General features: G+C 30.9%; 3 protein-coding genes across 4 annotated transcripts; 1 reads left to right on the forward strand and 2 right to left on the reverse strand.

Annotated features, from left to right (window-relative positions):
• Window positions 1–3,560: 3,560 nt before the first annotated feature.
• Window positions 3,561–6,505, forward strand: LOC124536247 (lariat debranching enzyme). Its single transcript, XM_047112752.1, has 6 exons — window positions 3,561–3,618; window positions 3,723–3,934; window positions 4,017–4,183; window positions 4,261–4,486; window positions 4,622–4,951; window positions 5,349–6,505. Exons 2-6 carry the CDS (start codon window positions 3,738–3,740, stop codon window positions 5,920–5,922), a joined length of 1,494 nt encoding a protein of 497 aa, XP_046968708.1. The 5' UTR covers window positions 3,561–3,618; window positions 3,723–3,737; the 3' UTR covers window positions 5,923–6,505.
• A 26-nt stretch (window positions 6,506–6,531) lies between these two features.
• On the reverse strand, window positions 6,532–7,883 carry LOC124536248 (aprataxin). Its single transcript, XM_047112753.1, has 2 exons — window positions 7,130–7,883; window positions 6,532–6,869 (listed from the first exon to the last, which is right to left on the reverse strand). The coding sequence occupies exons 1-2, from the start codon at window positions 7,557–7,559 to the stop codon at window positions 6,712–6,714; spliced, it is 588 nt and encodes a 195-aa protein (XP_046968709.1). The 5' UTR covers window positions 7,560–7,883; the 3' UTR covers window positions 6,532–6,711.
• Window positions 7,884–9,595: 1,712 nt separating this feature from the next.
• Window positions 9,596–25,466, reverse strand: LOC124536269. Of its 2 annotated transcripts, none has more exons than XM_047112776.1 (9): window positions 25,133–25,466; window positions 14,551–14,581; window positions 13,929–14,164; window positions 12,876–13,012; window positions 12,483–12,615; window positions 11,798–11,943; window positions 11,000–11,208; window positions 10,598–10,833; window positions 9,596–10,438 (listed from the first exon to the last, which is right to left on the reverse strand). In XM_047112776.1, the coding sequence occupies exons 1-9, from the start codon at window positions 25,172–25,174 to the stop codon at window positions 10,286–10,288; spliced, it is 1,323 nt and encodes a 440-aa protein (XP_046968732.1). In that variant the 5' UTR covers window positions 25,175–25,466; the 3' UTR covers window positions 9,596–10,285. The 2 variants fall into 2 exon arrangements, with proteins under 2 accessions (XP_046968732.1, XP_046968731.1); XM_047112775.1 differs by having other exon boundaries at window positions 12,474–12,615.
• Between the last annotated feature and the right edge of the window lie 1,976 nt (window positions 25,467–27,442).

Here is a 27,442-nt window from a genome sequence, read left to right on the forward strand (position 1 = left end):
ACTAATCAGTTTTCCGAGGTTTTCCGAGTCGTAAACTACGAGTGGGCGGTGCTGGGGAGGTAGCGCCGCCTCGCATCGCCATTGGACCGGCCGCTCTGACGTCACTGCGCGTGCGACTTTATCTTCGTGCCTACAGAGAGATTGCAACGGGCATCATGAGAATAATGTAGGTACAGTAGTGAACTATACAATAAAACATTTTTGTTCATAATTTTTGAGAGTTGTCATAACGAGATTGTAACCGACTAGGTATTTATATCGGATGAAAAATAAAATGCTATGGTGAATTCCTATATGTGAGTAAATAAAATGAGTCATATTTACTAAAATGTTTTGTAATGAGACATATGTAAGTATATATATACTTCGAAGGAACTACATTAAATTTACAAATTAGCTGCTTTTTATTAAACCCTCGAGTTGGTCAATTAGCACGATCTAATTGTGTGCCCAATTCACGCAAGAAACCGCTAATTAAGCTGTCAAGGTACACTGTACCAACTGCGTTCGCGATAGATAATACAGTCATAACAGTCACATTTAAAATCGTTCATTTTGTTTCCAAAACAATTGTAGGTACCTGTATTTTGATTGGTGTAAAAGTATTATCATAATTTAATTGAATATGAAGCAAGTATTTATAACCTGTATAGTTGTATATCAACCTACATATACTTACTTACATGTAGAGTATGTACTTAGTAATTATGTGCTATTGTCTATTCTTACAATTTATTTATACATTTTAAACCTAGCTCGGGCTGCATTGGTGTCAGAAATAACAACATTAATTATAACAACATTTAACACTGAAAGTAATTATGAAAGGCAAAATAAGCTAGGTATTTACCTAGTTCGGTCTTCCTGATGTACCTAAATGTCTAGATAAATATATTTATCTTCCAGTCCGTAGTAAGTATATTCCAATCAGAAGAAGAGTATAAACAAATGAACAACTTTGAAATTGAATTAATATAAACCATTTCATTCGTATGGAGAACTTGAATAATCTATGCTACCTATTATCTGGTATGATTTGATACCTATATGGATTCGTTTTGTATGTGAGCGAAGTTGTAATCAGAATTTTGGAAGTTAAATTAAAGTAGACACTTAATTTGTTAAATGAGAATAGTATTGTACACAAACAATTATGTAATAATAAACATAGCATGATAAGTACTCTACATCACAACTACCTACTAGCAGAACATGCTTTGAGCATGGAATTTAACATTTGCTTATCACTTAGCGGAGTGGGGGGTTCCTATGATTGCAATACATACCTATGTAGATATAAGGTGTAATAATATTCATGACAAATCGTGCTTCTTCTAAAAAATACATTTTAATAAAATTGTTTCTTGTGTATACTACTTACCACTTATACTTACCAAACAGTCACAAATTATAATAACAAAATTACTGAGCTAGGAAAAGTATTTTATACCCAGGTACCTTCTAGTGAAATTGTATAATTATTTATAGTAATCCACGTAGACGTGAGTCCAAATTAAATAAATATAAACATTTTTTTTTTATTAAGTAGAGAAACGCATCAACGCCCGTCTAGTGTAGCTAAAACCGTTTTCTCCTCTAAGTCGAAGGTATGGTTATCCTATCACACCGTCACAACAACAACAACAACAACAACAGCCTGTAAATTCCCACTTCTGGGCTAAAGGCCTCCTCTCCCATTGAGGAGAAGGTTTGGAACATATTCCACCACGCTGTTCCGATGCGGGTTGGTGGAATGCACATGTAGCAGAATTTCTATGAAATTTGTCACATGCAGGTTTCCTCACGATGTTTTCCTTCACCGCTGAGCACGAGATGAATTATTACAAATTAAGCACATGAATCAGCGGTGCTTTCCTGGGTTTGACCCGCAATCATCGGTTAAGACGCACGCGTTCTAACCACTGGGCCATCTCGACTCACACCGTCTCACGTAGGGTTATTAGATACACGTAGATGTGACTGATTTAACATAAAACGGCTTCTTCTTGTTTCCTCCAACTAGATGAGAAGTATTATGAAGACAAATTAAATATATCAATACCGAGTTATACTCGCCCGTAACGTTTTTATGATATACTTACTTACGAGAAAAAATGGGACGGATAGCTAGTTTTATATTTGGTAACTTGGATAACAGTTTCACTTTTTGACTAATATTTAAGAAACAAATAATACTATTATTATATAGACGCTTATTCGGATTTACTATTTTTCTCCTACTATAAATAATAAGTATGTATATACCTACCTATACATAAAGAGAGTATATCTATTTAGAATTACTATGCTCCTTTGGTTTTTGACATTAAAATGCTAATGAAACTTTGTAGGTATCTAAATCAGAAAGAAAGCCATTTATATATACAATTTTTGTATTGTTTGTATTATTCAGAACAGCGGTTGGCAATCCTGACCATTTATTTAATTAATATTTGACATAAATAAATTAAACAAAAAACGAAGCTTTTCTTGAAACATTTTGATGAAAATTTACGTGGTGGATTGGGTAGGCACTAACCACTCATCACATATTTACAACCAACGAATACTACTGATAATACAATTTTTGTTTTCTGGTTTGAAGTGAGTCAGTGTCACTACAGAAAAAAAAAGTTCTACTGTTTTAAATTATCTAAAAACTGATTAATAATTTAATGTAAGTCCCAAAAAATCTTTATTCGAATTCAATAACCTTTTCCATCCCACATTGATCCTATACTACATGCCTCAATGTGTTGATGAATTAGGTAAAACGTTAGCTCAGCATTAAGTTAATGTTTGGTAACTTATATTAGGTTTCAGTTTTTTAAAATGTCTTGTTGTCTTCACTTTTTATCGAATTATTAAGTATGATAACGTTTCAAAAATAAATTCAAATTTAAGATAACTAATGTGCTGGCTATTGTGATGGGCATTATCATTATCGTATGATTTTCTATCCAGGGGATGCAATAAGCTCATTCGCGTTAGGTGCGCTTCGTCACTGATGATTAAGCCTTGGATTATCGGTAAGGTACCACAAAAGGTACTTAAAACCTTACCGAGCGTACCCGTGCGCTTAATGGGCTAAAGACGCGCGTCTATAGCAAATAATTGGTTCGGTCTAAAATTTTTAATTGCTGAGAGATACATTACTTATAAAATCGAAGAATACTTAAAAAATAGAAGACGGCTAGGTCCCTGATATCGCATAAAAAGAAAATTTGATTAAAACAACCTTTAATATTAAGGTTTTAATATTCAAAATATGCATCTAAAAATGTAAATAGAAATGATTGACATGCAATTAATCGGTAAAAAGCGATTCCAAAATATGGTTCACTTTCTTTCATTTCAGATTTTTTTTCGTTTCGAAGACTAAATCGACTACTTTTTACAAACAATTATTCATAATTTTGAATACTTCGAATATTGCGGTGTCTTATAATGGTTATATTGAATGACCATTTGTCTTTACCCAATGTATTAAATTAACATCTTTGCCAAAAGAATTATATTATTAATAAAAAAAAAAAAAACTGTCACAACTCATAAGTCAGCAGTCACTGTCAATTTGACATTGATATTTTAGCTATTGGCGTCGCTTTGAAGTTTTATGTAGGTAACTTTAGCTATTAATAACAATTAGAATTAACGAATAAGTTTACAAGAAGCTGTTATAAATTAAATATATGAATTAAACTTCGTTATTTACTTTCTAGTCATTAACAAATAAAATGAAGATAGCTGTCGAAGGATGTGCACATGGCGAACTAGACAAAATTTATGAATGTGTTGAAACATTACAAGAAAGAGAAAATATAAAAATTGACTTGTTAATTTGTTGTGGAGATTTTCAATCAGTACGTAATAATGACGACCTCCGAGCCATGGCTGTACCAGAAAAATATCAGAATATTTGTACTTTTTACAAGTAAGTTTCGGCGCGTTTTTTGAACTATATACAAAAATTTACGGGTACAGTTTTCATATTTAATTATAATTTTTGTATCTAGATATTATAGTGGTGAGAAAAAGGCACCTGTTTTAACAATATTTATTGGAGGAAACCATGAAGCATCAAATTACTTGCAAGAACTTCCTTATGGAGGCTGGGTAGCACCAAATATTTACTATTTGGGCAGGGCAGGAGTTGTCAGATTCGGAAATTTGAGAATTGGTGGTAAGTAACACAACTTAAAGTTATGTAAATATGTACTTATTAGTTAAATACTTTGCTTATAAAAAACTGTATTTCAGGGCTCTCAGGAATTTACAAAGGTCATGACTATTTGCAAGGGCTTTGGGAATGCCCCCCTTATACTCAAAGTTCACTGAGATCAGTTTATCACATACGGGCTCTTGATGTTTATAGGTTAAGCCAAGTTAAAGAAAAAGTCCATGTAATGCTGTCACATGACTGGCCAAGAGGGATAACTAGTTATGGGGATAAAAATAATCTTCTAAGAAGAAAACCCTTTTTGCGGTATATATATCACCATTTTTTAAATTTAACTAACTGATGGTTAACATGATTTTTTATATATATTTTTTATTCTGAAGTCAATTGAAATGTAACAACTAAAATATAAAAATAACAAATATGCTTTTTATGTTTTAGAGAAGATATTGAGTCAAATCAATTAGGTAGTCCACCAGCAGAGAAACTTCTTCACACATTAAAGCCTCAATATTGGTTTGCTGCCCATTTGCATTGCCAATTTGCAGCCATTGTAAAACATGAAAATGATGAAGAAACAAAGTTTTTAGCTTTGGATAAATGTTTGCCGAAGCGAAGACATTTGCAAATATTAGACTTGCCATCGGATTATGATGGTGATAAACTTCTCAAATATGATGTGGAGTGGTTAGCGATTTTAAAAAACACAAACCATCTACTATCAGTAAAAAATATTAATTGTCACATGCCAGGACCAGGTGGAAATGAAAGGTAATAATTACTTTATAAACTATTAATGTTCTATCATGGGTGCCCTAATCTTTTCTGAAAAATATAACAATACATAACTTGACAAACAAGGCCAACACTTATTGCAAATGTTCCACAAAATGTTGTTAAGTAATAAAAAGTCATTATATTCGTATAAAATAAATGTTCTAACTTTACCCAGTCAAATATTTTATAAATGAAATAATTTAGAAAAGGAAATATCCTGTTACTTGTCTCTTTACAGATTTTTTTTATAGTTGCTGCAGAGATAGTAATAAAATTTATGATATTGGCAAAAGTTATTTGCAAAATGAATAGTTGTCATTTGTTTTTAAAAAGCCTTTGTGTAATATGATTTATATATATAATTACTCACAACTTGAATTATTTTTTAAAGGTATGATTTTACACCAACATGTGATGAAAAACAAGCCATAGAAAAAGCATTTGAAAATTTAACAATCAGTAATGATACGTTTGTTAAAACAGCACCAGTTTATAATCCTAGTACACCAAAACGTATACCCACTGAGCCTATAAATAATCCACAGACATTATATCTTTGTGAAAATCTAGGCATAGATGACCCCATTCAGGTTGTAATGGCTAGATCGGGGAGATCAATGAAAACAATAGTTGCAGATAGTAACCATGTTGAAATAGAAGTTACTCCAATTAAATGTGCAAAGCTCAGTTTACCAGCACCTGTAACTCCAAGTGAAAATAATACTCAAGATATATCACAAGAAAATTCTGTTTTCACGCCTGAAAATAGCTTTCTAACTGAAAGTGGCAATAATACATCAGATTGTACAACTCCACCTAGTGCCACAAAAAAGATTTTTAAAAGACGTAATTTAGCCTTGTACACTCCAGAAGAAAATGAACAAGTTTGTGAAACATCGCAATCACCTATAGATTCAAGTAGCCCCCGCTCAAGTAAACTTCCATGTAGATATAATGAATTATAAGAATAAATAATTAGTAGGTATTGTAATTTCTACTTAGATCAATTTAACATAAGAAATGAAATAATAAAAATAAATCTAATGAAATTACTATATAATTTTTAACTCCAATTTTTAATGCAACATAATTGGAAACTTTCAAGTTTTATAAACAATATTTTTTCTTATTTCTATTTCTAAAAAGTAAATGTATATGACTTGACTTTGAATAAGATTTCAATAAATTAAAATAAGTTTAAGTATGCAAAATTTTCTTCATTCTCATGTGGATAATTCTTCCAACTATTAGACATCCCATGATTGTGAGACGTTACTGTTAGTAAAAGCAATAATATTTTTATACCATAAATTCTACTGATATTAATAAATGTATCATTAAGTAGATAATAGGAAAGAATTTCTTTTAAAACTTTGGCAATTGATCGAGTGCAATTTCTGAGAATGATTTAATATAATACCAGAGACACATCATGAGCTATTTTAGTTATGAATTTAATTGGATTTTATGATTTTCAGGCATGGTATGTACTTATGAAAATAAAAGTATTTTATATACAATAATGTTATAAAATATTTTACAACATGTTTGAAATTAAAAAAAAAGCTTTAATTATTATGCATGATAAGTTCCACTGCACAATTCAAATATAAGAATGTTTCTTTACAATTTGTATACTTTTATTTTAAGTGCAAAATAAACAACCATTTTGTAATCATACTTTCTATACAAAATAAAACCAGGGAAAATCATATGTTTTATATAATTTTGGAGTTTTATTTGTTGGTTTCTATTTATTTTATATGACTAAGTAAATGTTGTTTTAATTGTGGCATATTTTTTGGTTCAAAACTGCACTGGTTGCATTTCAATGGCAATGACATAAGTGATTTATGTGTGTCATTTGATATTTTTTGAATATAGCCATCTTCTGTCAGCTTTTTAATCAATTCTGAAATAAAAAATAAACCCAAATTATTTATTAATAGCTAGGAATAATTTGAATTCTCGGTAAAGGCAACGAAAAACAGCGTGAAGTAATATTTTATTATAAAAATTTTACATTTCTCAATTTCCGGTTTCACAATTAATTTGATGTAAATTTTGTGAACAGGGAATATAATTTTTTTTTTTAAATTAATGAATCTAATGTAATGTGAAGCATCACAGTGGTGAAACATTAACAATATTCATATTTAAGATTTTACAAACCTTCATAAGGTATAAAAAAGCTAGTAGTAAAGCTGTTCCAATGTACTTTAGTTTTAAGACTCAGTGAATTCATATCTGTACTAATTACATGCATATGTAACCTTTGCATACTTGGAACTGCATGAAAACCAGCTCGAAGCTCAGAGTCATGTTCTCCTTTTATTAAATTAAACATGGAACCAAATTCATTGAGAAGATTTAAATGTGTTTTATTCAACTTATAAATACTACTGATTTCTTCTCGTGGTAAAATAAGATAGTGGATCATAGCTTTAGGGTACTTGTCTTTTATAACAACTATTGATTCTGTTTCTTTGTAAATTACTTCGGGATCTTTCATTGATTCTATTAAACCTAATGACCAATGCTTATTGCGCTTGGCTGCTTGCTTTGTGGAATCTTCCACACTTTCCACAGCTCGTTTATTCATTTTAATTATCTTCTCTTGAAGTATATATTTGATTTTACGTATGAGAAATATCTTGCGATGCTAACTTTAATTGACACTAGTATAAGTTGCACATAGTACACAGTACATGGCACTAGTATAAGTTTATAAATGAAGTTAACGACTTTATAGGGTTTAGAAGGAAGAGCAGATGAGCTGATGGATCTAACAACATAATTTAATCAATTTGATCTGTAGGTATAAGATAGCATTTGAAGTTATGAGACAATTGCATGTGCTACTTTTAAAATATTGACACAATATTGATTTTTAAAATTGACCAATGTGTCAAATTGACTTCGTTGACAACTTGAGAGTTTTAATTTATAGGTCTGCGATATAGTTTATTTGAGTGCCCTCAAAAATATTGCAACTATTAAAATGATTTTTAAACATAAAAAATAATTTCTTTTTTATTAATTTTTAATTATATATTTATTATTTTTATGTAGTATAAAGGAAATAGTTAAGATGTATTTTCATCAAAAAAGATACTTTGAAGCTGGTAATCTTAAAATAAGTTGAAGAAGCAAATTTAGAATTTTTAAAATTACTTATTATCGTCGTTGCTTCTGGAAAAGTCGCTATGTGTTTTTTTTTATATTATTCGATTGTTACACCGTTTTAATCGTTATTTCAATACACACGAACTGTAAAAACATTTTTGTCATTACTTCTATAGTTTAAAAGTTTACAAATGGAGATATAAATAAAGATTAAAACGGCACAGCAATCGAAAAATATAAAAAAAAAAAAACCAATAGCTACTTTTGCAGGAGCAACGACGTTATTTAATTTTAAGACTTTAACTTGTACTTATTTAAATGCAACTTTAAAGTTCAGTATAATTTTGGGTCTTTAGGTCACAAAGCCAAAATTCAAGGTGTGAACTAGATTACTACAAGTTATTTATATCTTAAGTATAATTTAGTAATTCGTTACAGGATGTATAGATTTCGAGAATCTAATTAAAACAAATTAGTACAAATATATATTACCCTGTCCGTAGGTGATTGATATATGGTAGTACTGCAATAAAATAAGGATAACTAAAGACCATTTTGTTTTTATAATTACCTACCAAAATTGAGTATAATAATTCTATATAGGTTCATACCGTTTTATCGACAATACAGTACACCACTATTATATTGGTACCTACGGATAACCTTGTTAATAATGTAAACATGCTAGAAAAGAGATCCATATTCCATTTGCATAATTTCCCGGGAACCGCGAAGGAAGGCGGCATCGAAAGCTCTGTCTTATAATTTAGTGATTACTTATTAATTATGCAACTGGATCACCAGCGTCATGGGAGATTGAGACATGAAGGTCATTTGTCTTCAGTGCATGCTCTGAATTGAATTCGTCAAATATTTTAGTTTTTTTTTGCATATCAATGACATTACAAATCAGCAACAGTTACAGCAGTGGCTGTTGCAGTGTGTATAGCAATACACACGACATTAACGTAGACACTGGCCGTGCTTCTATTTGTTTGGATCACGTCGACAACTGAAACTGGAACATACTTATGTCTGAAGTTAAGTATTTGTCTTGGACTAGAGGCGGAAAAAATACTCTAATCCAACCCCTAAAAGTTTTTGTCTTTTGCGCATTAAACGCTAAAATCTTACCTGACATTTTTCGTACATCCGTGAATCTAGTTTTTTATTATAAGATTTTAAATTAACATGGTTATTTCTATTATTTCAGTTAATAGTTACGGGATATCTACCATTATTTTCTTTTTTATTTGCGTGCTAATTATTCATTACCAAAGACTTCCGTAATTTAAATTATTTTATTGTATTTTAGATATACACAGTATTATATATTTCATGGTCTCAATATCAAGGTCACTGAGTATTATCAGAGTGTAAAAAATCGTATGCAGAAAAAAAAAATTATAGTATTTATTTTATTGAAATCACAAAAGTAATCTTATAAATAAATCTAACTTCACAATAATATATTAAATTCTCAAACTTACAATTCATAAAAGCCTACTACTACTATATTAAATTACTTAACTATCTAATATAAATTCTTGTGACGGTCATGGCTGAAAAGTTTAAAGTTAATTTATAAACTTAACTTTTTTAATTTTTCAGTCATAAGATCAAATTTATTGACATTAATACAAACATTTGTTTATTAAATTAATTGTGTAAATTATACTAAATTATAATTAACATAATAATTTAATTAAACATATAATATAAAGATTGCTTAATTTTGCAATAGCAGTTAATTATTTGAATTTGGGAAAATACTTCCATTATTCGAATATAATATGCTTTGAAATTAAATAATAAAATCGGTCGCAATCTATTGATATTCATATTTAGTTTGGATGATTTTTACGAAGTTACAAAATTATGCTATTACAGTTCAGTTGATATAAAACAAATTTATAATAATAAATAATTTTGTTCTCAATTTCTTAAATTGTTTATATTGTACCTTTTCCGTTTCTCATTTCGAGACTATTATTATTTAAAAACAATCATTGTAGGTAATTGGAGCAAAGCGTCATGGATATGATACAACGCATCATCGTGAGGCTTATTGTCATGGCTAACATTTTCTGTTCATCAGTTCAATTGTTTAAAACATTCTGGCGTTTCTTTAGACATACCTCCTTAAATTTTATATATATTTTTTTAACATTTACAAAATATTGTACATTTTTGTCTTTATAATCATTGCACGGTGGGACGACCTGTGTAGCCGGTGTCAGAATGAGAATGCTGAGCCAGTTCTCGTAATATTTGTTCAAACCCTTTACCAGGGGGTGCTTGAAAATTGCTGTTCTTAAGCATTGTCGAATTCAGTTTAGTTGCCAGATAGCACATCTGTAAAAAGTTTATATTTAAATCATATTTTGTAAGTTTAATTAGCTTAACATAAGATAACTTTAGCGTGAATTTATGTAAGTATGCCAAATGTGAATTGGTCGTGCCGAACATTTATAGTTAGTGTTAATTTAAAACATAAAAAAATAATCAACTTACCAGCAATGCTGACATAAATAGTAAAGCACCCAGCGCCACCGCGATCATCATGGACGTCGCGCAAGTCGCCTCTAACGGCGTTCTATGGAAGAGCTCTCCAGGCATCACCACTGTGTACTCGAGGTTCTCTTTGAACCTCGTGAAGGGCGTCGAGCCATTGTCCGCGACGAGCGATGAACTTGTTATATTGTGAGAGTGGCTCGGGTCTGGTAACGATCTCTTCCGACGTCCATGGCCTGGAATTGTTTTATCAGCAATTACTTTGTGCATTGTCTAAATGATCATTAAGATTCACGAATATATTAAACAATACGTTTATTATCAAATAATTGTTTTGTTAGAGGCTCATTGAAATATATTTACTAAAATAATCAGGCATGTCCTGACTGTAAGGGAACTTACCTGAAGGCTCAAACAAATCAAGACAATAGTCTGGCTGACAATCTGCAGCATCCATGCACGCTTTAATTTGAGAATGTATCCAGAGAGTGGAACGCTCTTTCATAGAGGCCAGGAGGAAAGCTTCAAAGTCCAGGAATACTTCATTGTGACGTTCCCGGTAACGTGCTGGTTGGTGTGGGATAATGGAGGCGAAATCTCTATTTCGGCATCTATAATTTTTAAATGAGGTTACTATCATTATATAAAACTTAAGTACATCTTTGTAAAATCATTGTAATACTCCATACAAATCATTATTTATAATGTATACGATAAAAAAGTACTGTATTAGATATAAAGGTGAATTTAAATAAAAACCTACTAAATGCATATTAAGTTACAATATTTCTACAATTACTTCCTCTTCGTTTTAATGAAAAGATTTCTTTTAATTAAAACGATAATAATCAATGTAATTATGCGCTTTTTGCTCTTAGCACTAAGCTTATTTTATACCAAGTGAACCTTCGCTGTTTTCGAATTTATATATTATATGTATATTAGTTATATATTTTTTATTGATTTAAATTTGACAACATTAACGTATATCTGTCGCAGCCAAGTTAAATTAGCCACCTAATTAAGCAGCTAGCCGCTTAATTAAACGCCGTCTCCTACTAAAGGGCTAAACTTCAGTCAGCCATTTAAATGAACACAGCGTCCAACCACTTGGCTGAACGTTATATCACCGTCTGGTTATCATATCACTTTAATTTTGGCTTATTTATCCAACATAGGTGGATATATTTTGTTACTAACCCGTCTTTGACCAGAAGCACCGCGCCTGGCGCGTGGGGACGATCTGGGTCAGGTGAGACAGCTACTTCCAACAGTTTTATATGTCGCCAAGCTGAGTCAGGGTTTATTCGTGCCCGAAGTTGAAGTTTTGTTCCAATTGGAACAGCCTAAATCAATTTAAAAGTAGAGTTGTAATGTTTGGTACTGTAGTCCATTTTGGTTTTAGATACAAAATGTACCTAATAGTGATAAATTAGAAAACAAGACAAAGTAGGTTAGTAAATGTAAGCGATTCAAGATATAAATAAAAAGAAAATTCAATGGATAAGTTTAGTAGATATTATTATAGCTTTAATTTATATTTCCAAATATAGTGGTTGTTTAGATTACATAATAAAATGTGTGTATTAGAAAGCACCAACATTAATATCCCATTAATCCACATTCGGTAGGACCTGATCCAAGAAAGCTCAAATTCAAACTAATTATTAAACATCACTGGGATAATCTTTAATATACTAATATTTGTTATTTCGTCAATTGCATATGAATTATAAATTTTAAGATTAAGCAGACAATCAAACTTTAAATAAGCGTCATTAATTGTAAAATATTATGAAAAGTATGGTTAGTTCACCAAAGCCCCGGTGGTTATAGCTCGTATATTTTAACAAAGATATGTGCAAATGTCACGTACAGTATTTACCTGGTCGACAGGCATGTCTACGGAGTGGTTCGAATGTCGAGACAGTGGTGGCGCTTCTTTGTACAAAGCTACTTCGTACTCCAGACGGCCAGGTGTTTCTTCCACCACTCCTGAGACTCGAGCACCATGCGGACTGCAAATGGTTCATATTAAGTTTAGATAATCTATATTCTCGTGTAAATTCCAAGAAGATAATTGTGAATGAGCGATCCAACGATATTAGTCATTTGTTTTTTAATTATGTGTGACATTATTTCTTTGAACGGGGCTTAATCACGTATTGCAAAAACATATTGAATGTATAATTTTACACTGTGAGAAATAATTATTTCACAAAGGCTGTTTTAAATTAAAATTTGTTTGCTTAAGGCTTTTGTTTTAATTAATACTTACAAGCTACCGGCAAAACCTGCGGCCTTGTTTTCGATGATGGTGGGTTCTGGTGGTTTGCACATGATAATAAGCTCCTGATCGGACTGCATTACCACGCCCGGGAACTGCGGGAACCAGATGCGGACGTGCACGAAGCCCTAATATGTAAGGGAATTATCGAGATTATTGACGAAATTATAATGTATAAATTCTCAGTAAATATTAAATAACTATTGCTACGATTTTGTTTTCAAAATGTCGAAGGAAAACTGTAATAAGTATTTATTAACTTAAATTGAAAGCAAAGTCACATTTGTTTATGCCTATGTACTTTCGTAACGGAAATTTAATCAAGGAGGTACTATTTATATACAAAAGTGACCGTTGCTGTGATAAGAAGTAAGACAGTTGCTTTCAATAACGATTTGAGCAAGAACGGTGCAATCAATATATCTATACGTAAGTCTGTGTTTTTGTGGACATATTAACATGAGCACATGTTTTTGTTTGACATGTTACTTATTACTGTGTCTATCATTAAAGTATAGAGGTTTACATGTCTCTTAGTTTCCCTCGTGTTACCGGTCTTCGGCTAGTATACTATTAGTATATCAGCGGAGTAGAGCAATGCCTCGTTGTATATAGCCCACTAAGCACTGCATACTGTTATTGTAACGGTGTATCCATTATATGTCAATGTTACAAGAATAATACTCGATGACAAAACGAATCTTTGTATAAAAAACTCACATCATTCAATTGTTTCCGCAAGGTGTAATGAAAAAAGCATTATCTTTTGTGATATTCGGTATTATTTTTTATGATACAGTAATATTTTCGCGAACAAACGTAGGTATATAGATGTGTAGATATAAATTCGGTGTTATTTGTAATATTAAGGTACTGACAAAGAATAAAGTATCAGCCCGTGTATGTGTATTCTACATGTAGTTATTAGTTCGCAATCTTCATTGTTTTGATTCAGTTATACTTATTTTAGTTACTAGGTCATCTAAGATAAATATATTTTTAATGAACATAACGATTTTTGTTCTCAGCAAAATTAACACTTACATTTCTTTTTAAGACTCCACATTTTGTGAAATCGTTGATCCTTAATCTGTATAGCAATCCCGTTGGATCTTCAGACTCAGGACGTATTTGGCAGATGGGATCTGCAATGGGATCAGTGGTCCGATCGTCGGCGAATAGAGGGGCGCCGCGGAAGCCTTCCGGCTTTCTCAGAAGGGCTGACACCGAGTCTCGGATACCTGAACCGCCGCTGGCAAACGTGCACTGTATGTCTGTTACTGGAAAACATAGGCCATATGTAAAGACATAATGATATAATAATATAATATAGTAGAATTACAGTAATCAAAACGCCATTTTTTCATAAACTCCATAGCCTGTTATTTAGTTTCGATCTTTAAGATGTCGAGTTAATTTACGATAAACTTATTTATTTTTATAATATTATTCTTTTTCTGTTGTACTCAGCTATAAATAAAGTAGGTATAGTAGATAATAAACAATACAACATTCAAAAAAAAAATTACATAATATAATTGAAATGAATTGGAATATGTTTTTTTTTTCATTATCTTTTGGAATTGGCTAAAAAGTCAGGAAGAACAATAAATAACTTGTGTTAAATACAAGAATGTTGTAAGTAGGTTGCAATTGTACCACTCACCATCGTAGTCTTGAGAGAGCACAGCCGGAACCTGAAACAATGAGCATTCAAACGATTGAGGCGGGCATTAAATACTTTGTTTCACTTATTGTTAAGCAGATCATTTAAATCTTGAACTTCAAATTAGTTTACGATACTGTAAAATAGTCATCATTAATTTACTTAAATCATTTTAAAATCTATTCGCGTTTAAAGAATATAATGATCAGATATGTAATTTTTAATTACTAAATTATATCAAGAGTATAAAATAAATATAAAGATAATTTGTTAAGAATCTGATCAATGTCATATTGTTACATGTCTATATGATTTGGTTAGGGCTTAAAGTAGATTTCTTTTTTGCCCTAAAATATTAGCGAAATTGTCGTCAATCATAGGAAAAAGTCAGCTTCGAATTGTGGTTTTTATATTGTAATTTGTTTTATTTTAAATTCAAACATTAAAATTATAATGTCCATTTAACGTTTATATAAATCGTGATCGATGTAAACCGCAAAATTTAATACCGGCAATTACGTACAGACCATACTATCAATAAATAACAAGATTTTCATTTTAGAAGATTATTAAAATCGTTTCGGAACCTGTTTTTCTCGGGCTCAATTATATCAAATTTTATTACTTTAGTTTTATATAAATTTTTTCTCGTAAAAATGATGTTTCGATGTCTTTATAAGCCTATAGCGTATTTTAGTACCGGTAAATTGTTAAACCTGTTGTTTTCAAAAACCTAAATTCACACATGTTATTGAAACACAAAATAAGTACATTATTTCGATAATTTAACGTTGATTTTAATTAATAATGATAAGGCGTGTTTGTTGCTGGTTTCGCCCGTTTCAGAGTCATATCCCGTTAACAATATAATAAAGTTATTTGATTTATTTAATAAAAAATAGATGAATATCAGAATGTTTCTATATTTAATGTTTGTTTTTACATTAATGCTTTATGATTTTAAAAACATTGAAATCATTAACTGTGTTTATAATAAATAACAAAAATGCGATTCGCGTGGTTTATTTTCATGGATATTAGATATAAATATACCGTTTGTTATTCCTAAGATGAATAGATCGCCGACCAAGATCTGTTAAAATAAAGTACATTTATATATTGTTTTCGCCCGCACTTTCATATGTTTTAGGTACTATAGGTAATAATGTAGCATACATCCTTCCTTTGTGTTGCTTTATATCAAATTTGATTCTGTGGTTTAGGGGTGAAAGCGAAATAAAAAGAGTTACTTTCACTTTATAATGATAAAAATTAGATATTTTTTTATTTATATTTGGAAAACAAATAGATGAGCCTATATCTGGTGGAAGTGATCACCTAGATAGACTGTAAGAAATAATTATTACTTATACCCAAAGATGTAGCGACTGGACCTCAAAAAGGTAGAGTTGGGATGGGAGGTGCATTAAAGATGGGAAATCCTTTTCTTACTAAACCTTTTACAGTTAAAACTAAGCTAACAGTTTTTCGTTGTTAAAAACGTAACAATATCGATCGCAATCACTAAATGCTTGTATGCAAATTAACAGCCAGACTAGTAAACGGTTTATTCCTAAAACTGTTCCGCTCTGATAATTGAGCGTGGAGAGTTCAAGACGAGGTATATTAATTGATCTTTTACATATTGTTGCGTTCGGCGACCCGCAGTGCTTAATTGCATAATGATATTTTTGGACACAAGAAAAAATATCTACCTATATATGGATTTTATCCATAGTTTGGTCATATACTCTGCTACATTACCATCATGTGAACGCCCTCTGTCTCTTTTCGGAATGACATTTTGTATATAACAAGTAAGAATATTATTTAATTAATACTCTATTTGTTAAAATTTATTGCCCATAAATGTGTAGTTCGCACAGAACACGGAGAGACGATCTTTTCAGAAAAACATGAATGCGATATGGGCAAATAATTACATAAACGCTATCTGATCATAAAAGAGATATATCATAATTAAGAAAATCAAATGTTATGTGATTGCTTAAAATGTATTTATGTACTTATAATATATTAATATGTAGTATTGAAGTGTTTAGGCTTAGGTTTGTGCAATGAAAATTAACTACATAAACTTTTTGTGATCATCTATGTAATACATAATTTAAGCCACAATTTTCCGCTCTATTTTTAGGTCATACTTGCTCGTTACGCTTCAAGTGCGGTATGGTACAGTTTCAGTATTACGGTTAAACTTAACCATAACTTAATTTAAAACCACCAAACAAAATCGATTCGATTTTATCAAGTTGGTATTTAGTCTGAGTAATGACCGAAACTACTCGAACCCATGTAATTTTTCTTAAAAGACAATCTATAAAGACGAGTGGTCACCTAGTAGTCTAAATATGCTTTTTCTGAATTTTTATTCTGCTCTTATTTCGAAATTTTATTGATAAGACTATAACACGTTAATAGATTACATGGCAAAAAATTGTCTATTTATAGAAATTCCACTAAAGTTTGAAATGTTCGTCACGGTATTTTTTTATTATCTGTGTTAACGAGCTTTAAAGTCGAGATGGTCCAATGAAAACAGTGGAAGCATTTTTTGCTAAACTTGTCTTTATAAACAGCTATCGTGAAGTTTTACACATTTATTTTATACCAACTGTCGCTCGCGGTTTTTCTCACGTTTTAGAGGCGTATAAGGTATAAGTCTAAGGTAGGCAGGTAGGTAGTAGGTACATTCTTCCTTGAAATTCAAGCTTGCGTCATACCAAATTACTTTCAAACTCAATTTCCTTTATTCAATTTGGAAGCATTACACTTACTTATTGATAACCACTTAATCAGAAAAGGAGATTCCCTGACCTGAGAAGAACCGGCGAAATAAACTCAAACGTCAGAGTTACTTTCGCATTTATATTACATTAATATAGATGCATTTTATAGATCTTCACCTATATAGCTAAAGCTTATACATAACCTACTAGTTAACAGAATTAACGAATCCCACTTAATATTTTAATAAGTGTACGTCTAATCGTATAAATATATGATTTGAATTTTAATGTATGCACTTTCTACTTCACAGTTAAATGTTTAACTGTCGGGGTAATAAAAGACCTAGTTAGAGTAATACCTAATTACATACTGCTCGTTAGCACGCACAGCTTTCAATCTTAAAATATGTGTTACTTAGTACAAATTATCATTACATCAGTATTGTCGACGGTGAATTTAAATTGAGCAAGCAATTAGCTTGAGAAAAAATATAGAAGAACGCGTGTCAAACGTCATTCAAACATTACAACACGTTTACAATTATGTATTCATTGTACACTTGAATATATTATGTATAATAAGTACATTTTTATCTTCTTTCTTTTTTTTTTGTTAAATTAACATCAGCAGCGACATGAATTCGAATTTTAAATATAAGGATTTAAATATATATATGGATTAATAAACAATTACAATGTTTTATATTTATTTAAAAGAACAAAAACTTACTAAATATATTTATTGAAAATAATATTAAGCTTACAAGTATAAAGATAATTTGTTTTACTGATTTATCAATTAGATTAAAGCAGAGATCAATTGCAGGTGATCAATTTATTAAATTTTGAATATAATTTCTTAGGCATTTTTATATAAATACTACAATATAATTCTACATAGTAGAGTAGTTTCAGCGAGTCAGTATTTTTTGCAGGGTGATATAAATTGCTTTAATACCAAGAAAAAGAAAAGAATTCCTCGTTTGCTAAATAAAAAATAAGATAATTTTTTGTATGGTTAAAATCAACTCAAAAGAAAATTTAAAAGTTTTTTCTCCCGAATTTGTTAAATCCGTGTAGTTTCTTACCGTTTTTACTCAAGCTGACGACAATTAACCGTAATGTTTCGTCTCGGATAAATATAGTTTTGAAATAACGTACATCGAAATAATGCTAAGAAACATACTGAGCATTCAAGTAAAATAACATAGCGTTTTATGATATCTCAGTTTTGATACGGTCGTATCGCACAGCAAAATGTCTCAATTAAGTACAATTAAGCATAATAATTAAGTTACATTTACTTCCTCGGCTTTGTCCGACTGTCTCACGATGTCTTATCGCTTTCTCAGACGATTTGGCGTCATTAAACGGTTAATTATATTACTTATTTTGTTGAGCTGTCAGCGTTGCTTTGGTTGTTAATTTTGTAAACATTTAATTTGTATGGATATAAAAATATCTTTAGCAAGCAGTTATCACATTTTAATAAACATATTCTCATATAGAATCAATATAAGATTATGTCAAAATCTATTATATTTACGTCAACTTAATTAAAATGTCGTCTTAGTATAAGTGTGTTATTGTTATCTACTCGTTATTTTATGAGTAATAGAAATTATTTAAAAATATTGAATCGCGATTTTTATTTTAAAATGCCCAAGCGATTGGGCCGCCGGTGCGAGCGCTATGACCATCATTTTCCTTTTTGCCTTTACGTAATTAGACCCCTGAAGAACCGTCATACTGGTACAAATGACCAAATATTTTGTCATTAACATCTCCCGGTCTAACGTCAGTCTATGCGACAGGAGAGCAGCCAACCAATCAGGGATATTGTAGTGCAAAATTGATTGGACAAATCCACGTGCACTCTATATTCCTTCACCTGGATGAACCCTTGAAACTAGATGTAGAGACATATTTAGCCACAGTTTTTAACCAATGTTTGTTGTACATGAAAACTTATTGCTCGCCTTTCTGCTCTATCAACATTACCTGCACTACTTTGATTGGTAATATGTATGTTTTAGAAAAAAATATGTTACAAAAATAAAATGATACTTCGAAGGCATTACGATTCCCGTTAATTATTTATAACATTAGCTTTAACGTTAACGCGAACGATTACGTCTGAATAGCTAATTGAGTATGTAGGTACTTGTTGTAGTAGCTCTAGTTATGAATGAAAAAAATGCGTTTTTATATACGTTGTCAGCGGTACAAAAAAGGGCACCTAGCACCTGACTCCTCTCTACAGACACGGATTAAGCCTCCTTGAAGATACCTAATATTGAATATATTTCAAACTTCTTAAGAAAGACTAGTAAACGAACTTTAAATTTATACCAATAAGTCAATAGAAGCCTTGAAACTTAAAACTGAATGCTGTAATCTTAAGTCCGTTATAGTACTGCTGTTTATAAGTTACTGTGACCAAAAGTCGTTTTTATTGCTTGCCTTTTTTGCTCTATCATCATATTTTATATAAATTGAACATAATGTTGTAAATATGATGTTCAATTGAACTTATATCCCTACCACGAGGCCTTATAAATATTAAAATAGTTTATTTTTATGAAATAATCTTGTTAGTACGGTACTTAACTACTCTGATCTTTTCCACATTTTTAACAGTTCATAAACTCAACAAATTATAATCATACTAATGTAACCAATGTTACCTGCTCTTGAATATTAATTAACGTTGCTGGTGAATCGTGCATAAACCTTAGAATTTATGGCGCGTGCACTCAGCTATTGTTGTTTATAAAAGCACAGAACCCACTTGGAATTAACTAATGGTACTTATCATATGGTTTGTATAGAAGCGTATTTAACAACTATGCCTATATATTTTGTTAATTATTTGGAAATACTTTTAAACATATTATAGATTCGAAATTTCAGTCTTGTACATATTAAGTTGAAATTTATTTTATTAATTTTTCTTTACTGCGGAACCAAAAAAAAACAATAAATATTTTTAAAAATAGTACATATTAACTGCATAATATACCTAATTAAGAAAATCAGGTTCATATGGCAGCTTGTACCTATACAAATATTCTATTTACTCCAAACTTATGTTAGGTGACATAATACTCATCAAAAAAATCTCCTATTGAAAAAGTTGGTTGGTACGTTTCAATTAATTTTAATGAGCATGATACGAAAATTACTTCAAAATCTAAATACGCATTGGCATTACGAACGCACACCGACTTTCTTTGTATAAAGGAAACAGTTATGTACTAAGAAAAGCGTAGTACACATTAATTTTTATTGTTATTTCCGCATGCGTATCAAGCATTTTTGAAATTTAAATACGTTTAAGTTATCATTCCATTTCACGAGAAGAGGAAGGATGCTGACAAACATCACGTTTATGAAAAGATCCTAAGTGAATTAAGTGCATAAGAACGGGTGCATAAGGAAGGGAACACATATTATGATACCTCTGAGTGACCCACTCCGTATAAGTTTTTGATAATGTTTTTATTTCGCTCTAGTTGTTGTTAACATTGTAAATTTGTATTGATTATTGTTACTGTAAGAGTATTTTATTGCACATATATTGTATGTATATATACATTATATATTCAAATAAAGAACATCTTAGTGTAATTTGTTTTCATTACCTTTCAGAAGATACGCTTTACAACTAAATTTACTATTGATATGTAGTAGGTATTTCGTTTACAACTATTTGCGGCTTGAAACTTAAAATTGGATGCTTTATCAATCTTAAGTCCGTTATAGTACCTGTACGAGCAGCGATTGACTTCCGATGAGTACACGTGTGCCCAAAACCATCCAACTAAATACGTTTCAATGCCGATAAATGTGATTAAGAGTGTCTAATAGAAAGGAAAGTCGAAGCATTATATGCTTTTAAGATAAAACGTCTTGCACTTAATACTGTCCGGTAATGGGCCTTTAAGGAATTTCAGCTTTGAGCACGAGAATGTGAGGCCATTCCTATAAATTTTACGGTTTTCGCTTAATTTACTACGAACTCTTAACACTCTTACCGTCATATTTGCGTATTATTTATAAATCATTAAGTTTCAGTTCTTAATTTGAATTCCGATTATTAAAAATTTATTACTATTATTATTACAATATTACTTATGATTTATTGAAGGAAAAGCTTTAGCTCTATTTACAAGACGTTTCCAGTCGGCAATATATTCATATTGAACACGGAGTTAGTATTTGTTTATTTCCAGGCAGAATGTATATGAATTTCATTGCATTTGTCAGACATAAACTCAATAATTAATTTCTGGAAAAGAATAACTACCTACTTAGTTTCTCGTCGGATCTTCTCAAAGCTCCGAAACGGTGATACTTTTAAAGTTCTATTTGAAAAATAGATTTGTGATCCGGAAAAATGAAGTAGTTTTTGTACTCTTTATGCGCAATTCGAAAGTTTGTTTATTAGGAATAATTAAGTTTTTTTTAAGTTAAAACAGTGCCATTTTATTCATTTAGTATGCTATATAACATATTATGCAAAATCTTTAATTATCATAAGTATGATTTCAAAATGATGTCAGTTACAGGATCTTCATTTACAGTTCCGGAATATTGGCAAATTAAATATGCTTTGGGATCGTTTTGTTTAGTAGATATAAGAATTATAAAGAGATTAAAATTAAAACATTTATAATGAACTGAACTCTTAGTCTTGACATGGTACGTATAAATGTCATAGAAATTTATAAATACTGTGTACCTACTCCCTTATTTTTTTAAATACTTGTTATATACTTACAGTTGCAGAGATATCTCGGCTATATAATATAGTTATAGTAATCGCTTATGTACAGTCGGGATAAGAAAGGGTTCGTCACCTTAAGATCTAATAATATGCTTTACCGATCAATGGTTCGCAATGGCGTCGCAATGGTTTGATGGTTAGATTCAAAAGGTACTAAGAGTTTAAGACTTGATAAAGGAATTAATTTAAGAACTGACGAAGGTTTTCTTACTCTGACTGTACATACTATAAAGGTTTAAATTTCTATTAAAAAGTTGCTTAGGCCTTGGTCGTTAAAAATTGCATTTAAGGACCGCGCAACATAATATTAGTAAATCAACAACAACACACAATAAATATACTTATTGTTATATCTATAAGTGTTTGACTGTCCCGTCATACGCAGTGAAAGCGGGTATAAAACTTTTTGTCACAAAGAAAACCGCGGATAAAATCATATTTATAATAAAACCCCAACATAAATTGGTATAAAACTTGAAATTATTACATAATCTTGTGAAATATTCGACTTATGAACCACTTTTATAATAAGTTTCATTTCGATGTTCGATACATTTGGGTTAAGTGCCGAAAGATTTTGTATGCAAATTATATTGCACTAAATTAACCGCTTTTTCGCATCCGAGCTGGCATTATGCTGTGAAGATAACGGTTTTGTATATCCTAAGCCATTTTAAGACCTTAAAGTGTCGATTCGTTTTACAAAAGTACTTTTTGGTTTCAAGAGAACGATATAGTGTTCCAGAAATGTAATCATTACATATTTGGACTTATTTTAAATTTTAATTCTGGTCGCATTTTATTAATCGCATAAAAGTTAACACTGTATTTGCTCACAACACAGTGAATTAAATATGATAAGAAAAGTGATGGCCAAGAGGTTTTAAGACTTGGTGAATCATAACCAGTAACTGGATGAGTTCTAATCAGGGGCAAGCACCTCCGAAAACTTAATTTGTTATTTTTTGTAACTAATTTGTATTCATCTTGTGCTTGGTGGTGAAGGAAAACATCGTGAGAAAACCTGCACGTGATGAATAAGAATCAGCCAAGTGTATCCATCTACCCGTATTTAATCAGCGTGTTCGAGTTAGCTTTTAACCTCCAAGAAAAGAAGAGGAGGCCTTTGACATTAACATCAATCAAGTTACAAATATATGTTGGTTATATTATGTTGTACATTTTGAGGCAAATTAGCCATGATGGTAAGATATTGTAGAGCTGTTTCCAATTTGAAACGTCAACAACGTTTGATAAAACATATGTAGATTTCTAAAATGTCTACCAAGACTTTTATGTGATCTTTAGTAATTCACCAGTCACCATTTTTATGTTTTAAATGGAAAATAAATATAACCGAAAAGTCCGCTTCAATTCAAAAGATGCCGTATTTGTACTTTATTTATCGTTATCAAAATGAATAAAATATTCATTTTAAGCGTTCCCTGCTCTCAAATTTTTCTTAATGTCGCATAAGGAAAGTTTACTTTGCTCGATCCTCAATATATTAAATTATATATATGTAATTATTAAATTTTAAAAAAATCACCGTCTTGGTAAAATGTAAAATTAAATAGAGATAATAACGGTTTTTAACATAATGCTATTATATCTGTATACGTAGGTACATAATTCTCGTTATATTCAATAACGCATCATCGCGCACGCTGATGACTGATGGATCATTGACGTTTCAGATACCTACTCATTCAAATTCAAAGAACAGAATTAGTTTGGAATTGGTATATTTCAGAAAATGAAAACTTTTAGACACTAAGTATTAAATATGATACGACTTACTATTGATATTAATATGTTATTAATTATAGCTATATGCCGGATTGTAGATAAAACAAGAGCTATATGTAATTATGTCTTTGCTAGTTTTTAGTTTAATGTGTATGTGTCGTAAAAATAACTAAGTGATTGATTTGACTTTTGGGTTAAATATGTTTAGACAATGCATATTTGTGATGCCCGGACGCCTCTTCTAACGAACTCCTAGTCTGTACATGTAAAATGAATCAAGTGCAACGTATAGCACGTGCTTAGATCCACGCATCAGTGAATGCGCATCATTACCGTCAGCTTAGTAATAAAATAAGAAAAAAACATATAATAGGTAAAATATATATCTTTAAATTAAATGCACTATAATCACAAGCGGTTTTTAATGTTTTTATATATAAGAAGATTGAAAAATATTTGTACGGTTATAATATTGTCTAAAAATATAGATACTCAAACTCATGTCAAGCTTAACATATACGAGAGAGTTTTGATTTACGTTTTTGGTCATAACATTTTTTTACTCACAATTTCAAATTACTTCTCCGAGAGCTTTTTGTGCGCTTAACGCAAATCTCCGAAGCGTGAAATTTAATATTGTAAACGGTTTCAATCACGTTTTAACAATGTTCGATCAAGCCTTTTCATATAAGTTTAAATGTAATTAGAGCGAGAAGATCTATTTCATCTCTCTCTATCTTACTTAGGATGAAACATTTTCAATCACTCCTGAATTCGAACCATATCGAATTTGTTTTTCATTCAATACATGAAACACTTACGATTATGTAAAAGTTATAACAAACATTGTACAGAATTAGATATATTTAACTCAAAACTTAGCGAATTTAAATTTAGTTTACGTCATATAGTTAAATTATAGTAGTTTCACTTGCATTCTGTGCTTTCTGTTTTTGTTTTTATTTTTAATATAATATGTCATTTATTTGTATTAATTTTAAGTGGAAACTTGATTGATTTATGTTTTTCTTATATTTGTTTTTACTATTAAGTGTAATTATAATTGTTTGTTTCCCAATAAATAAATAAATAAATAAATAAATAAATGTTTATGTTAGTAGAAACATTTGCAGCTAGTAAAATCTAGCTTAAAGCTTAAAGATATGGAGTAACCGTATCTTTAAATTAATTTAAATTATACAGAAAATATCTCTAGTTAAAAATTTTAAATGTTATAATCATTATTAAAGAATTAAAATTGGGGATACCAAAAGACAGTTGTCAACAAACGTACCAGGAGGAGCAGCACGAGAGCGCAGTTGTTGGCGCTCGTCATGCTTGCGGTCTGCCACACTCGAGCGCGGAGCCAACCGTTAATGCTCTCTGCCCCGATTACCTTCCTAATGCTACCACAAAAAACAACTTCAACTAACTTAGATATTTATTACTAATAAGAATAATCCACTAGATTTAATTTAAACTATAAAAATCACTGGCACAGTTTTGATTCGATGCGACTAAAAATGAACGCATACAATCGTAAGTTTAAAGCTTTCCCGCGCTACGGACGACTGGAATGATACGAGTGCTGCGGCTGCAGGTTGCGTGGTGCGCCTGCGACGTCTCGACACGGGACTGCGCCGACTTACGCCCGGCTCGCTCGACAAACAGTTAGCCTCCGTTGAGCCCGGGGAGGGCGCTCCACCTGTCCCGTACTCTACTGTTCTCACGACACAATCTTACAATTCGGCAATCTAGTGGTCTACATAGCTGATTGGGCTCGGATTATAAGGAATTAGGGTTTATAGTTAACCGCAGATTCGTTGGCGTGGCATTTGCTTGGAGAAATCGCGCCATCGCTGATTGAGTGACAGTGGCCACGGGTCGCGGACGCTATGTTCGGCGCGCAATCTGCCCATCGCTGACCGCTGATCACTCGATAAGATAACTAAATATGCTATTTGTCTGAACTCACGGAGACTATCGATTTGATTTGTAATTATAATCTCTGTAGAAAGTCAATCATTTTTAAAGATGAACTCAGATAAGCTTTTGATTTATTAACCCATATAATATTCCGATAGGTACCACAGCTTAACGCATGCGTATAGCTGCGTTTATAGGTACCTATATCAAATTTAAAAGAGTAATGTTGGTAAGGTTTTTAACAATTTAATTTTGGTTTTCATACATAAATCTAATTCTAATTTGACTGTACTCGTATTTACAGATTAAATAACTATTGAGCTTTATTCAATTCACACAAATAACAATTCATAACTGCGAAGTTGTTCATGGGTTACAAAGAGAATAAATGTTTTTTAATAAAAGGAAATGAAACGCATTTTCAGCAGTAAAAAGCATTTTAGCTATTCAGATCTGTAATGGCTATATTTAATGAATATTAATCAAGATGTTAAGTCTTCTTTCTCAAGACGGCAGCTGAGAGCAGCGATCCATGGCGATGACCGCTTCTGTCACGCCCTTTCTTTACTTTACTAACTATTAATTCCTTGAAAAGCTTATGCAAGAGTTTATAACTATTATGACTTGGTCCGCTGGCTCTCATATTAACACAACGAATCAAATATGCAGGAATTCTTCAGATTTAAATCTAATTGAATTCATAAAAAAGATAAATCATAATTGTTAATGATCATAAAGATATATACAGGGTTATTGGTAACTCGACGTATATCCGTTAGGAGGTGATAGGTGATTTGCAATAATTTAACCTCCATATGCATGGTGCAAAAATTTACCATTTTTGAGTTATCGCAATTAAAATTATTGCATTTATTATTATAATTTAGATTTATCAGGCGCATTAACTATCGAAATCTATTTACATCACTAAATAAAGTTTAATAATTTATTCAGTGATGTAAATCGTAGATATAGGTAAATTTGTTGAAAATGTTCCCATGGCGTTTCGCTACTTTTTAATTTGATAAAAAATTCGAAAAAAAGTCGATGAAAAGATAAAAATATAGACAGGGATTATGGGTTATTTGGCGTTAATTGTGATATTACTAACAACCGTCTTCACACGAACACAGTAAAGGTTAAGGCAACACGTTCATTACATCGTAATACACACTAGATGATTTACATGGCGCTCGTCAGAAAAGCTCTCAGTTGGCATACATTTCTTTCAAAATACTTCAACAATATTCAATTTTTTTTTCAAATTTGAATAAATTAACGCTAACCTCAGTCAATTATACATGTACCTACTTAAATTGCCTCATAAAAAACCGTACGACATTTGGTTCGATAGTTTTTTAAAGTAGTACGTTCAAATAGACTAATAGACTATATTTTATAATACATAATGATAATGATTACAAGAAATACACAGACGGTCATTAGTATTCTAAGAAATCAATCGTGGAAAGAAGAGAGAAATCAATAATGCGTGTGCACATTAAGCCTTATTTTAATTAAAGTGTGAAAATATGTAATGATGCGGTATTAATTGTCGACCGAAAAGCAAGTACTATGTACCTACTTATCGTAACTTTCGTGAAATATTAGTATTTCGGTTGTAAGCTGTAAAGAAAAAATTCCAAAGGGACTGAATCGTATCGTATCAAGCAACTTA

The sequence above is a fragment of the Vanessa cardui genome, chromosome 16 (genome assembly GCF_905220365.1).
Source record: "Vanessa cardui chromosome 16, ilVanCard2.1, whole genome shotgun sequence".
NCBI classification, from domain to species: domain Eukaryota; kingdom Metazoa; phylum Arthropoda; class Insecta; order Lepidoptera; family Nymphalidae; genus Vanessa; species Vanessa cardui.

Bases quoted from the DNA above. Each gene is read 5' to 3' on its own strand.
- LOC124536247 (XM_047112752.1), top strand. From the start codon at position 3,738: ATGAAGATAGCTGTCGAAGGATGTGCACATGGCGAACTAGACAAAATT. The intron at 3,935-4,016 runs GTAAGTTTCGGC...TTTTGTATCTAG, and splicing joins AATATTTGTACTTTTTACAA to ATATTATAGTGGTGAGAAAA. The intron at 4,184-4,260 runs GTAAGTAACACA...ACTGTATTTCAG, and splicing joins CGGAAATTTGAGAATTGGTG to GGCTCTCAGGAATTTACAAA.
- LOC124536248 (XM_047112753.1), bottom strand. From the start codon at position 7,559: ATGAATAAACGAGCTGTGGAAAGTGTGGAAGATTCCACAAAGCAAGCA. The intron at 6,870-7,129 runs GTTTGTAAAATC...TTTTTATTTCAG, and splicing joins CTTTTTTATACCTTATGAAG to AATTGATTAAAAAGCTGACA.
- LOC124536269 (XM_047112775.1), bottom strand. From the start codon at position 25,174: ATGACGAGCGCCAACAACTGCGCTCTCGTGCTGCTCCTCCTG. The intron at 12,616-12,875 runs GTAAGTATTAAT...AACCATTTGCAG, and splicing joins GCAGGTTTTGCCGGTAGCTT to TCCGCATGGTGCTCGAGTCT. The intron at 10,439-10,597 runs GTAAGTTGATTA...AACTTTTTACAG, and splicing joins TATTTATGTCAGCATTGCTG to ATGTGCTATCTGGCAACTAA.